The 13,132-nt window shown below is 49.6% G+C and overlaps 3 protein-coding genes across 7 annotated transcripts in view; all 3 read right to left on the bottom strand.

The window, feature by feature from the left end:
- Positions 1-13,132, bottom strand: part of TSPEAR (thrombospondin type laminin G domain and EAR repeats) — a 149,148-nt gene that overhangs the window by 36,945 nt on the left and 99,071 nt on the right. The gene's annotated exons all lie outside the window — the stretch shown is intronic.
- The window catches only part of LOC122675672 (keratin-associated protein 10-8-like), a 32,377-nt gene that overhangs the window by 10,048 nt on the left and 9,197 nt on the right, over positions 1-13,132 (bottom strand). The window lies entirely within an intron of this gene.
- LOC122675674 (keratin-associated protein 10-8-like) lies at positions 3,286-10,453 on the bottom strand. 4 transcript variants are annotated; one of them, XM_043874665.1, is made up of 2 exons: positions 10,142-10,453; positions 3,286-3,944 (listed from the first exon to the last, which is right to left on the bottom strand). In XM_043874665.1, the coding sequence occupies exons 1-2, from the start codon at positions 10,390-10,392 to the stop codon at positions 3,614-3,616; spliced, it is 582 nt and encodes a 193-aa protein (XP_043730600.1). In that variant the 5' UTR covers positions 10,393-10,453; the 3' UTR covers positions 3,286-3,613. The 4 variants fall into 4 exon arrangements, with proteins under 4 accessions (XP_043730600.1, XP_043730599.1, XP_043730601.1 ...); XM_043874664.1 differs by having other exon boundaries at positions 3,286-3,968; positions 10,166-10,453; XM_043874666.1 differs by having other exon boundaries at positions 3,286-3,970; positions 10,183-10,453.

Here is a 13,132-nt window from a genome sequence, read left to right as displayed (position 1 = left end):
CAACAAATGGTTCTAGGAAAATTGGATATTCACATGCATAAGAATGAAGTTAGATCCATACCTAACATCATACACAAAATTAACTCAAAGTGGACCCTCAATCTAAATGTAAGACCTGTAACTCTAAAACTCTTTGAAGAAAAAATAGGACAAGCCTTTACAACCTTGAATTTGGCAGTCATTTCCTGGATATGACACCAATGACACAGTCAACATAAGAAAATAGAAAAACTGGACTTCACGAAAATTTTAAATATTTTTTATCAAAATGTTGTATCAACAGAGAACAAAGGTAACCCAAAGAAGTGTGAGAAAACATTTGAAAATCATATATCTGATAAGAGACTGATATCCAGAATGGATAGAGAACTCCTAAAACTCAATAACAGCAACCAAAAACCTAACTCAAAAATGAGCAAAGGGCACCAACAGACATTTTTCCAAAGAAGATATACAAATGGCCAATAAGCACATGAAAATATACTCAATGTAGCTAATCATTAGAGAAATGCAAATCAAAACTACAGAGACGTGCCACCTGACACCTCCTAGTATAATGACCATTTATTTAAAAAAACAACTTAAATATTGGTGAGAATGTGAAGAAATCGGAACACTTGTACACTGTTAGTGGGAACATGAACTGGTACAGCCACATGGAAATCAGTATAATGGTTCCTCAATAAATTAAAAGTAGAATTACTGTATGATTCAGTAATTCTACTGGGTCTATGCTGAAAAGAATTGAAAGCAGAATCTTGAAGAGATATTTATAAAACCACATTCAGAGAAGCATTTTTCACAATAGCTGAAAAGTGGAAGCAATTCAGGTGTTCACTGATGGATGAGTGGATAAGCAAAATGTGGTATACACATAGAATGGAGTATTATCCACCCTTTAAAAGGGAGTAAATCTGGCACTATTATGGATAAACCATGAGGACACTATGGTAAGATAAATAAGCCAGCCACAAAACGACAAATACTTTGAGGTTTCACTTACACGAAGTACTTGAGAGATAAAAAGTAGAATGATGCTTTCCAGGGGCTGTGAGAAAGGAAGTATGCGAATTGTCGTTTAATGTGTATAGAGTTTGTTTTGCAAGATAAAGAGTTCTGTGTTTGGATAATGGTGATGGTTACACAAGGTTATGAATGTGTTTAATACCATTGAACTGCACACTTTAAAGTGGTTAAGGTTGTAAACTTTGTGTTATGACTATATTACCTCAATAAAAAATTTTAAAAAGGCTATCAAGGCATGAAGAAACATGGAGGAAACTTAAATGCACATTACTAAGTGAAAGAAACCAATCTGAAAAGTTTCCAATCCTGATGGTTCCAAGGATATGACACTCTGGAAAAGACACAATGGAGTCAGTAAAAAGATCAGTGGTTGCCAGGGGTTAGCAGGGAAGAAGAGATGAATAGATGGAGCACAGAGGATTTTTAGGGCAGGGAAACTGTTCTGCAATGTTTATAGGTGTTATAACACTGTTCCATAGGTGTTATAATACATTTATCAAAACACATGGAACTTAGCAACAGCAAGAGTGAACTCTAATGTAAACTATGGACTTTGGGTGATATTAACATGTCAGTGTAGGTTTATCCATTATAACGAATGTAGCCCATTTGTAACAAATGCATCAAATCACAAGACACTGATGGTGGGGTAGGCTGTGCTTGTGCGAGGGTGGGGATACATAGGAACTCTGTACTTCCCACTCAGTTTTGCTGTGAACCTAAAACTGACCTAAAAAACAAGATATATTAAGTTTCTACAGGACAATTCGGGAGATCTCACACAAGGAGGCTGAGATGCTGGACTTGAGGAGGACAGCACAGGCCCACCTGGGAGGGAAAAGAAACAGAGGGGGTCTCACAGCTGCCCAGCTCCCCACCTCGAGTGATTCCAGGTCCCAGGCCAGAAACCCAGATGGAGCGCCATGGATTTAAGTGAGTGATTTAAAATTTAAGTGAATTTTGGTTATTTGTGTCTTCGAGGAATGAGTCCATATCACCTTAATTGCTTATTGCATTCCCTTTTAATATCTGCTAATTTCTTCTCTTCCATTCCCACTATTTTATCTTAGAGTTGAGGCAACGTCCTTCGGAAGAGCCAACCCATGTCCTGAGAATTATGAACATTTCCAACAGGCAGGTGGGGGCAGGTCCTTTTAAGGGTCTCTTTCATCTCTGTGAATCAGTCCAGCTAACTTTATGGGTTTTCCCAGGCTCAGCCTCACACCTGTTTCCTTATCATTTCTTAGGGGACACTTAAGGGAGACCCTCCGTGGACAGGGGAGTTCCTCAGAACAGCTCTCTTCTCTCTGGCATCCTGGCTCTAGACACCAGCTGCCCCACACTGCCCCCAAATCGCAGTCCAGCTCTAAAACTGAGGGATCCATGGCGCTCCACCTGGGTTTCTGGCCTGGGTCCTGGACTCACTCTAGAGGTGGTGAGCTGGGCCACTGTGAGGCCCACTCTGCTTCTTTTCCCTCCCAGGTGGGCCTGTGCTGTCCTCCTCAAGTCCAGCATCTCAAGCTCCTTGTGTCCTGACCTTGTTAGCTCTCTGGATCAGTCAGGTGGGAAGGTCATCCAGGCCCTCTCACCCCACACAGTTGGAGCAGGCCTCCCCACTCCCACCACATTTCTGCTAAAAGTGCAGACTCACTGGCGGACCAAAAGGGGTGACCCCAGCCACACGCAGGTTGTGTTACATGGGTCCTTGGGCCACCCGCATGGAGCGGACTCAAGGGGCCAGTAGGCCCATATGTTTCAAGTGGGCAGGAACAGTCCAGGAGCCTGAGAAACCCCTAGACCATGAGAGGTCTGCAGGGGACGAGCCGCGGGCCAGGGCCAGAGCAGGCACTGACTTCCTGGAGAAGCAGAAGCCCCACCTGGGGACCCTGCCCAGAGGAGTCAGGCCCCTGCCTTTTGGGGTCTCAGTCACTTACTGCTGGGGGTTCCCCAGTGAGTCAGATGGTGAAGAACCTGCCTGCAGTGCAGGAGATCCAGGTCGATCCCTGAGTCAGGAAGATCCGCTGGAGAAGGGAATGGCAACGCATTCCAGTATTCTTGCCTGGAGAACTCCATGGACAGAGGAGCCTGGAGGGCTACAGTCCATGGGGGTCTCAAAGAGTCGGACATGACTGAGTGACTTACACACTCACTCACTGCCAGACATACTCGCGGCTGGAGGAGACTAGTGTCAGTTCACAATCGTGTGTTTCCTTCCACCCCTACACCCACCCCACCAGAGAATCACATGAAGGGAGCAGATCAGGTGATGAAGTGAATTTATTTATCCAGGTGCCTGAGGGGGCGCTGACAGGTTGGAAGTCGAGGCCTAGTGTTCCATACAGAGGACCTGGAGGGGTAGCGGGGCAGGTGACCCAGAGACAGCTGGAGGCGACTCCTGGGAGGCAGGAAACCCTGGAAGCCGTGAGGTCGGGGTTCCTGGGGCAGGAGTGAGAGGTCAGTTGTTCAGGACAGTGGAGACATCGGGGATCCTCTCCTGAGTGAGGGCAGCCACCCAGCTCAGGTCAGGACAGATGATCGAGTCACAGATGGAACCTGAGCCTGGCTGGCCCTGGGGTCACATGCCAGGTTAGCAGCAGGGCTCTGAGGCAGGGACGCAGCAAGCAGGGCGGGAACATGTGGGCTGGCAGAGCAGGGATACACAGGAGGCCGGGCGGCAGCAGCTGGGCTGGCAGGAGGAGGCGGGGATGCAGCAGGCGGGGCGGCACACGGGGCGGCAGAGGAGGGACACGGAGGAGGAGGGTCTGCAGCAGGAGGAGGGGGCTGAGCAGGGGGAGGCCTCACAGCACACGGGCCTGCAGCACACGGGCCTGCAGCAGACAGGCTCGCAGCAGACGGGCTCGCAGCAGACGGGCCTGCAGCAGACGGGCCTGCAGCAGACGGGCTCGCAGCATACGGGCCTGCAGCAGACGGGCTCACAGCAGGCCTGCGGGCAGGGGGAGGAGGTGCAGCAGGAGGACTGGCAGCTAGACTGCTGGCAGCCCAAGGCCAGGCAGGAACTGCTGCAGGCTGGCTGGCAGCAGGGGCTGGACTCGCAGCTCACTGGGGCACAGAGGAGGGTCAGGCGGGGGGCCGGGGCACAGCAGCTGGGGGCACAGCAGGGGGGCTCGCAGTAGCTCTCTGGACAGTTGTAGCTCAGGTCGCTGGAGCAGACAGACAGGGTGGAGGCGGCCATGGTGGAGGCGGTGGGGCTGGACGACGGTTTGAGTGTGTGTGAGTATGTGAGCTGTGTGTGTGAGGTGCTTGGGGATGCAGGGCTTTTATACCTGGCCCCTGGCTTCTGTTGTCCCCACAGGAGACTCCCAGGCCCTCCCTTCCTTGTTGGGGTTGAGAGCTGGCTGCAGGAGCCCCTCATTAGTGCTGACATAGTTTCCACAACAGTTTTCACTCATTAAACCTGTGAGTATAAATATCCCATGTTGCAGGATGTTTTCCCATCTCTCCGTTGTTTGGCTCCAGAAAAGATATAGAAAATACCTGAGGTAAGATCCTAAAGGAAATGAACCCTGAATATTCATTGGAAGGACTGATGCTGAAGCCAAAGCTCCAATCCTTTGGCCACCTAATTCAAAGAGCTGACTCCTTAGAAAAGACCCTGATGCTGGGAAAGATTAAAGCAGGAGGAGAAGGGACAACAGAGGATGAGTTGGTTAGATGGCAAGACTGATTCAATGGACATGAGTTTGAGCAAGCTCTGGGAAATGGTGAAGAACAGGGAATCCTGTTGTGTTGTAGTCCATGGGGTCACGGGAGTGGGACACGACCGAGCACCTGAACAAGAGGAACAATGCTGAGTGAGGTTTAGATGTGAACATACCTCTAAATTGGTGAATTTAGGTGTCCCAGCTCTCCTGTGTTTGAGGTGTGTGTGTTAGTCGCTCAGTCGTGTCCGACTCATTTCAACCCCTAGGCTGCAGCCCACAGGCTCTTCTGTCAATGCAAGGATTTCCAGGCAAGGATTCTGGAGTGGGTTGCCATTTCCTTCTTCACTGCTTGAGGTAGAGTACTTCTAATATTATTTTGACTTTTACAAATCTTAAAATTTAGGTGTAAAGTGACATGTGCACGTCTGTAAAATGCAAGTGGTCCAGGGGATGTGACCGTGGAACCAGGTGAGGGTCATGTTCAGCAGGGGCTGCTGGGAGATCCTGGCACCCCACCTCCAGCAGCTGCTCTGCCAGCAGGAGGCATGGTGAATGGGACATCCAGTCCCCTGCAGCCCAGCCAGTGTGCCTGAGAGGAGCATTAATGGAGCGTGGTCATACGTGGTGTCTGTTAGGAGGTCTCTTCAGGGAGCAGCACTCACAGGTGTTTGAGTCAGAGGCCGAGCTCATCAACCTTTCACCCAAACCCAATTGCTCACAGCACACCCTGGGCACCCCACACTTCTCAGCCGAGCAACCTGCCCCTCTGGCCAGAGTTTGTCTTCCTCAAGGGTGATGCCCTGAAAGACTCAGAGAGAGGGCGGGTCTCCTCCTGGAGGCCCCACGAGTGAGCAGCAGAGACTCAAGAACCTGAGGCAACACCCAAAAGTAAAGCTAAGGCAGGAGTTGGTTTTCCATGTGGATACAAGAAGATGTGGTCCCAGGGAGCCTGGAACAGAAAGTCAGCAAGGGCTGACTCTGGGGAAGACCATGACATCTGGGCAGTGGTCATCACGGTGGCCCTGACCAATGCTGTGGGGTCAGATGACAGTGTCTGAGCACCTGTTCTAGGCCAGGTGGTGATCTGAACCCTCTACACCTGCCAAGTCTTGATTTCACATCCACTCAGCAAGGAAGTTTCTGTAAATAGATGAGGAAGCCCAGGCACAGAGAACTTAAGCAACCATCTCCAGGTCACACAGCCCAAAGTATCAGGACTGGGACTGGAAGCCAACCATCTGTATATAAGTTCGAGGCTCTTATCCAGGCCTTCCCCCAGGCCTACTTCAGTGCTAGACACAGAAGGAAGCATGTGTCCAAGGAAATCTACCTCCAGGCAGCCGTGCTGAAAATTTACAACAAAGGCGGGAAAGAGAAAAATTAACCCCATGGAAAATCCACTCTGGTTTTCAGCACAAACACTGCTAGTTCCTCCAAACCACACAGGTAAACTATGGATGCTCTCTCAGGGGCTCAGTCATGTCCGACTCCTTGTGAGTCCATGGACGGTAGCCCGCCAGGTTCCTCTGTCCATGGGATTCTCCAGGCAAGAATACTGGAGTGAGGTGGCACTTCTTACTCCAACAGAGTGTAGTGAAAGTTGCTCAGTCGTGTCTGACTTTTTGCAACCCCATAGATTATACAGTCCATGGAATTCTCCAGGCCAGAATACTGGAGTGGGTAGGCTTTCCTTTCTTCAGGGGATCTTCCCAACCCAGGGATCGAACCCAGGTCTCCCGCATTGTAGGCAGATTCTTTACCAGCTGAGCCACAAGGGAAGCCCAACAGTGGTAAAGCATATATCCCCAAATATAATGAGAGAAAATGTAATAAACAGACCATGTGTTCTGCCTACAGCAAACCTGAAAACTCAGTTGCTAACAAGGAAGAAGGAAGAGCTAGGATACAACAGCAAAGACAGGACTGAACACGAATCACTCTGAGCTGAGTGCACCAAGGTGCATGTGTTTGGACTGGAAGGGCCTCATGAATTCAAGAGCATCAGATTTTTAGAGCCCACCATAAATATACATTCAGTCAGTTCAGTTCAGTCACTCAGTCATGTCTGACTGCGACCCCTTGGACCACATGGGGACCACAGGGAGGCCAGACCTCCCTGTCCATCACTAACTCCTCGAGTTTACTCAAACTCATGTCCATTGAGTCAGAGATGCCATCCAACCATCTCATCCTCTGTCATCCCCTTCTCCTCCGGCCTTGAATCTTTCCCAGCATCAGGGCCTTTTCAAATGAGTCAGTTCTTTGCATCAGGTGGCCAAAGGATTGGAGTTTCACTTCAGCATCAGTCCTTCTGACGAACATTCAGGACTGATTTCCTTTAGGATGGACAGGTTGGATCTCCTTGCAGTCCAAGGGACTCTCAAGGGTCTTCTCCAACACCACAGTTCACAAGCATCAATTCTTCTGCACTCAGCTTTCTTCATAGTCTAACTCTCACATCCATACATGACTACTGGAAAAACCATAGCTTTGACTAGACAGACCTTTCTTGGCAAAGTAGTGTCTCTGCTTTTTAATATGCTATCTAGGTTGTTCATAATGTTTCTTCTAAGGAGTAAGCGTCTTTTTATTTCATGGCTGCAGTCACCATCTGCAGTGATTTTGGAACCCCCAAAATATAATGTCAGCCACTGTTTCCACTCTTTCTCAACCTATTTGCCATGAAGTGATGGGACTAGATGCCATGATCTTTGTTTTCTGAATGTTGAGTTTTACGCCAATTTTTTCACTCTTCTCTTTCACTTTCATCAAGAGGTTCTTTAGTTCTTCTTCACTTTCTGCCATAAGGGTGGGGTCATCTGCACATCTGAGGTTCTTGATATTTCTCCCAGCAATCTTGATTCCAGCTTGTGCTTCTTAAGCCCATCATTTCTCATGATGTACTCTGCATATAAGTTAAATAAGCACAGTGACAATATACAGCCTTGACATACTCATTTCCTATTTGGAACCAGTCTGTTGTTCCACGTGCAGGTTTAACTGTTGCTTCCTGACTTGCATACAGATTTCTCAAGAGGCAGGTCAGGTGGTCTGGTATTCACATCTCTTTCAGAATTTTCTACAGTTTATTGTGATCCACATAGTCAAAGGCTTTGGCATAGTCAATAAAGCAGAAATCGATGTTTTTCTGGAACTCTCTTGCTTTTTTGATGATCCAGCGGATGTTTGCAATTTGATCTCTGGTTCCTCTGCCTTTTCTAAAACCAGCTTGAACATCTGGTAGTTCACAGTTCACATACTGTTGAAGGCTGGCTTGGAGAATTTTGAGCATTACTTTGCTAGTGTGTGAGATGAGTGCAATTGTGCGGTAGTTGGAGCATTCATTGGCATTGCTTTTCTTAGGGATTGGAATGGAAACTGACCTTTTCCAGTTCTTGGCCACTGCTGAGTTTTCCAAATTGGCAGTTTTTAAGTGAACTGAATGAAGGGCAGCTCCATCTCCAGGCAGGAAAAATCAGCCTACAGTCTGGTCTGGAGATGAACTATTACCGGGCGTACCCCCGACCTTTCCCACCAAACAGTGAAAGGCACAGACCTTGAAGGGAAACACTGGGAACTGAGGCTAACATTTCCTATTTTCAAATTATTACATCTTTCTCCTGCGTTGGCAGGCCAACTCTTTACCGCTAGTGCCACCTGAGTAGCCCATTATATCCTTCTCAAGTAAAGAGAACGGCAGTGTATTTTCACATAAACAAGAGCTTGGAAAACACTCTATGCATGTTTCCCTCCTGGAGAAACATTTAGAGAGACAAGACAAATGATGGGCCTCCCCTGGAGGTCCAGAGGTTAAGGATCCACCTTCCAGTGCATGGGGTGTGGGTTCGGTCCTGGCCAGGGAGACAAGACCCCACACGCCCTTCGGCCAGAAAAACCAAATCATAAAAAAGAAGCAACGTGGGGACAAATTCAATAAAGACTTTAAAAATGGTCCAGGTTAAAAAAAATCTTAAAAAGAAAAACCAGAAAGAAAGAAGACAAAGGCCCAAGTGAGGAAACATACAGGAGCACGTGGGGAATTGGGCAGATGTAGGTGAGAAGGAGAGGAAGCAAAGTCTAAAGAGCCAGAGCGATGGGTTCAGTTGGTCACACACAGTCTGATCCTTCCCAGGCAGTGACCCTGGTGAGTTCTGATACTTCATCAATATCAGGTGTACTGAAATGCTAAGCTTTTGGATTGTTGTTGTTGATCAGTCGCTGAGGTAAGTCCAATACTTTGTGACCCTATGGAATGCAGCATGCGAGGCTCCTCTGTCCTCTACTATGTCCCAGAGTTTGCTTAAATTCACACCCACTGAGTCGATGATGTGATCTAGGCATCTCACCCTCTGCCGCCCACTTCTTCTTTTGCCATGAATCTTTCCCAACATTAGAGTCTTTTCAAATGATGAGATCTTCATCTCAGGTGCCCAGAGTATTGGAGCTTCAGCTTTAGCATCAGTCCTTCCAATGAATATTCAGGCTTGAAATTGGTGTCCAAGGGACTCTCAAGAGTCTTTTCCAACACCACAGTTTGAAGCATCAATTCTTAGGTAAGCTTAACGTATTCAAGGCAGATGTTTATTAAACGGGGTCTCCTTTGTCCCTACTGAGGTCCCATGTTCCTAGTGTGCAAGCATGGGGCCTCAACATCTGCCCCACTCCCCCATATGACTCACTTCATGCAGGGTCTACAGGTGAGCTGGATACTCTGGACTGGAGGCTGCAGGAGAACCTCGGCTACAGGACACCCAGGCAGTGAGGAGCAGGGTGTGGGGAGCCGAGCCTGATGATGTTACTGTCCTGGACTCAGCTCAAGACCAGGTTTCTAAACCAGCCCAGCCCATTGTCCACAACAAAGGTCTTTCCCAAGGTTTGACCACATATGCACTCCAGGCACAGAGATGGCATGACAGTGACTTTATTTGTTAACAGGCAGACCCCTCACCTAGGTCAGGACAAAATCCATGACCAACAAGGATGGACAGCAGGCTGCTGGCTGAATCTCAGGGCCTGGAGGGAACCAGGAGCCAGCCCAGGCTGCTACTAGAAAATTCTGGAGCAGAAGGAGACCCCAGACTGGGCTCAAGGCTACAGGTTTGAGGTGAAAGTGAGCGTTGGCCCTGGAAGGAGTTGGCAATGTGCCAGGTCAGCAACAGGGCTCCGGGGCCACGGTTGGGATGCAGCAAGCAGGGCGGGAGCACGCGGGCCGGCAGAGCAGGGACACGCAGGAGGCCGGGCGGCAGCAGCTGGGCTGGCAGGAGGAGGCGGGCACGCAGCAGGCGGGGCGGCACACAGGACGGCAGAGCAGGGACACAGAGGAGGAGGGTCTGCAACTGACCGAGGAGCAGGGGTTGGGCTGGCAGCACAAGGAGGCTGAGCAAGGGGAGGACTCACAGCACACGGGCCTGCAGCAGACAGGCGTGCAACAGACAGGCGTGCAGCAGACGGGCCTGCAGCAGACGGGCTCACAGCAGACGGGCTCGCAGCAGACGGGCTCACAGCAGTCTTGCTGGCAGGGGGAGGAGGTACAGCAGGAGGGCTGGCAGCAGGGGCTGGACTCGCAGCTCACTGGGGCACAGAGGAGGGTCAGGCGGGGGGCCGGGGCACAGCAGCTGGGGGCACAGCAGGGGGGCTCGCAGTAGCTCTCTGGACAGTTGTAGCTCAGGTCGCTGGAGCAGACAGACAGGGTGGAGGCGGCCATGGTAGAGGCGGTTGGGCTGGACGACGGATTGAGTGTGTGTGAGTGTGTGAGCTGTGTGTGTGAGGTGCTTGGGGATGCAGGGCTTTTATACCTGGCCCCTGGCTTCTGTTGTCCCCACAGGAGACTCCCAGGCCCTCCCTTCCTTGTTGGGGTTGAGAGCTGGCTGCAGGAGCCCCTCATTAGTGCTGACATAGTTTCCACAACAGTTTTCACTCATTAAACCTGTGAGTATAAATATCCCATGTTGCAGGATGTTTTCCCATCTCTCCGTTGTTTGGCTCCAGAAAAGATATAGAAAATATCTGAGGTAAGATCCTAAAGGAAATGAACCCTGAATATTCATTGGAAGGACTGATGCTGAAGCCAAAGCTCCAATCCTTTGGCCACCTAATCCAAAGAGCTGACTCATTAGAAAAGATCCTGATGCTGGGAAAGATTAAAGCAGGAGGAGAAGGGACAACAGAGGATCACTTGGTTAGATAGCAAGACTGACTCAATGGACATGAGTTTCAGCAAGCTCTGGGAGATGGTGAAGGACAGGGAATCCTGTTGTGCTGTAGTCCATGGGGTCACGAAAAGTGGGACACAACTGAGCTACTGAACAAGAGGAACGATGCTGAGTGAGGTTTAGAGGTGAACATACCTCTAAATTGGTGAATTTAGATGTCGCAGCTCTCCTCTGTTTGAGGCACAGTACTTTTAATATTATTTTGACATTTATGCATTTTAAAATTTAGGTGTAATGTGACATGTGCATGTCTGTAAAATGCAAGTGGGATGTGACCACATCCAGGGGATGTGACCATGGAACCAGGTATGTGTCATCTTCCGCAGGGGCTGCTGGGAGATCCTGACACCCCACCTCCAACAGCTGCTCTGTCAGTAGGAGGCATGGTGAATGGGACATCCAGTCCCCTGCAGCCCAGCCAGTGTGCCTGAGAGGAGCGTTAATGGAGCGTGGTCATACATGGCATCTGTTAGGAGATCTCTTCAGGGAGCAGCGCTCACAGGTGTCTGAGTCAGGGGCCGAGTTCCTCAACCTTTCACCCAAACCCAACTGTTCACAGCACACCCTGTTCACCCCACACTTCTCAGCTGAGCAACCTGCCCCTCTGGCCAGAGTTTGTCTTCCTCAAAGGTGATGCCCAGAAAGACTCAGAGAGAGGGAGGGTCTCCTCCTGGAGGCCCCACGTGTGAGCTGCAGAGACTCGAGAACGCGAGGCAACAGGCAAAAGTAAAGCTGAGGCAAGAGTTGGTTTTCCACGTGGATACAAGAAGATGTGATCCCAGGGAGCCTGGAACAGAAAGTCAGCAAGGGCTGACTCTGGGGAAGACCGTGACATCTGGGCAGCATCATGGTGGTGCTGACCATGGCTGTGGCGTCAGATGACAGTGTCTGAGCACCTGTTCTAGGCCAGGTGGTGACCTGAACGCTCTACACTGCCAAGTCACTTGATTTCACATCCACTCAGCATGAAAGATTCTGTAAATAGTTGAGAAGCCCAGGCACAGAGAACTTAAGGAACCATCTCCAGGTCACACAGCCCAAAGTATCAGGACTCGGACTGGAAGCCAGCCATCTGTACATAGGATGGAGGCTCGTACCCAGGCATTCCCCCAGGCCAACTTCAGTGCTAGATACAGAAGGAAGCATGTGTCCAAGGCAATTTACCTCCAGGCAGCTGTGCTGAAAATTTACAACAGAGGTGGGAAAGAGAAAAATTAACCCCACAGAAAATCAACTCTGTGGTTTTCAGCACAAACACTGCTAGTTCCTCCAATCCACAGAGGTAAAGTATGCATGCTTGCTCAGGGGCTCATTCGTGCCTGACTCTCTGTGACCCCATGGAACTGTAGCCCGCCAGGTTCCTCTGCCCATGGGATTCTCCAAGCAAGGATACTGGATGAGGTGCCACTTCTTACCCCAACAGAGTGTAGTGAAAGTTGCTCAGTCGTGTCTGACTTTTTGCCACCCCATGGATTATACAGGCCATTGAATTCTCCAGGCCAGAATACTGGAGTGGGTAGGCTTTCCTTTCTTCAGGGGATCTTCCCAACCCAGGGATCGAATACAGGTCTCCCGCATTGCAGGCAGATTCTTTACCAGCTGAGCCACAAGGGAAGCCAAACAGAGGTAAAGCATAAATCCCCAAATATGATGAGACAAAATGTAGTAAACAGACCATGTGTTTCGCCGACACCAAACGTGACCGCTCAGTTGCTAACAGGGAAGAAGGAAGAACTAGGAAAAGACAATAAAGACAGGGCTGAACACGAACCACTCTGAGCGGAGTGCACCAAGGTGCATGTGTTTGGACTGGAAGGGCCTCAGGAATTCAAGAGCATCTGATTTTTAGAGCCCACCACAAACACACATTCAGTTAGTTCAGTCCAGTCGCTCAGTCATGTCTGACTGTGACCCCATGGACCACAGCACGCCAGGCCTCCCTGTCCATCACTAACTCCTGGAGTTTACTCAAACTCATGTCCATTGAGTCGGTGATGCCATCCAACCATCTCATCCTCTGTCATCCCCTTCTCCACCTGTCTTCAATCTTTGCCAGCATCACGGTCTTTTCAAATGAGTCAGCTCTTCGCATCAGGAGGCCAAAGGACTAGAGTTTCAGCTTCAGCATCAGTCCTTTGATGAACATTCAGGACTGATTTCCTTTAGGATGGACTGGTTGGATCTCCTTGCAGTCCAAGGGACTCTCAAGAGTCTTCTCCAACACCACAGTTC

This window comes from Cervus elaphus, chromosome 19 (assembly GCF_910594005.1).
Source record: "Cervus elaphus chromosome 19, mCerEla1.1, whole genome shotgun sequence".
Lineage (NCBI taxonomy): Eukaryota > Metazoa > Chordata > Mammalia > Artiodactyla > Cervidae > Cervus > Cervus elaphus.
Note: the sequence above shows the minus strand (reverse complement) of the source record. Positions and strands in the feature narration are given on the sequence as shown.

Bases quoted from the DNA above. Each gene is read 5' to 3' on its own strand.
- LOC122675674 (XM_043874663.1), bottom strand. From the start codon at position 4,219: ATGGCCGCCTCCACCCTGTCTGTCTGCTCCAGCGACCTGAGCTACAAC.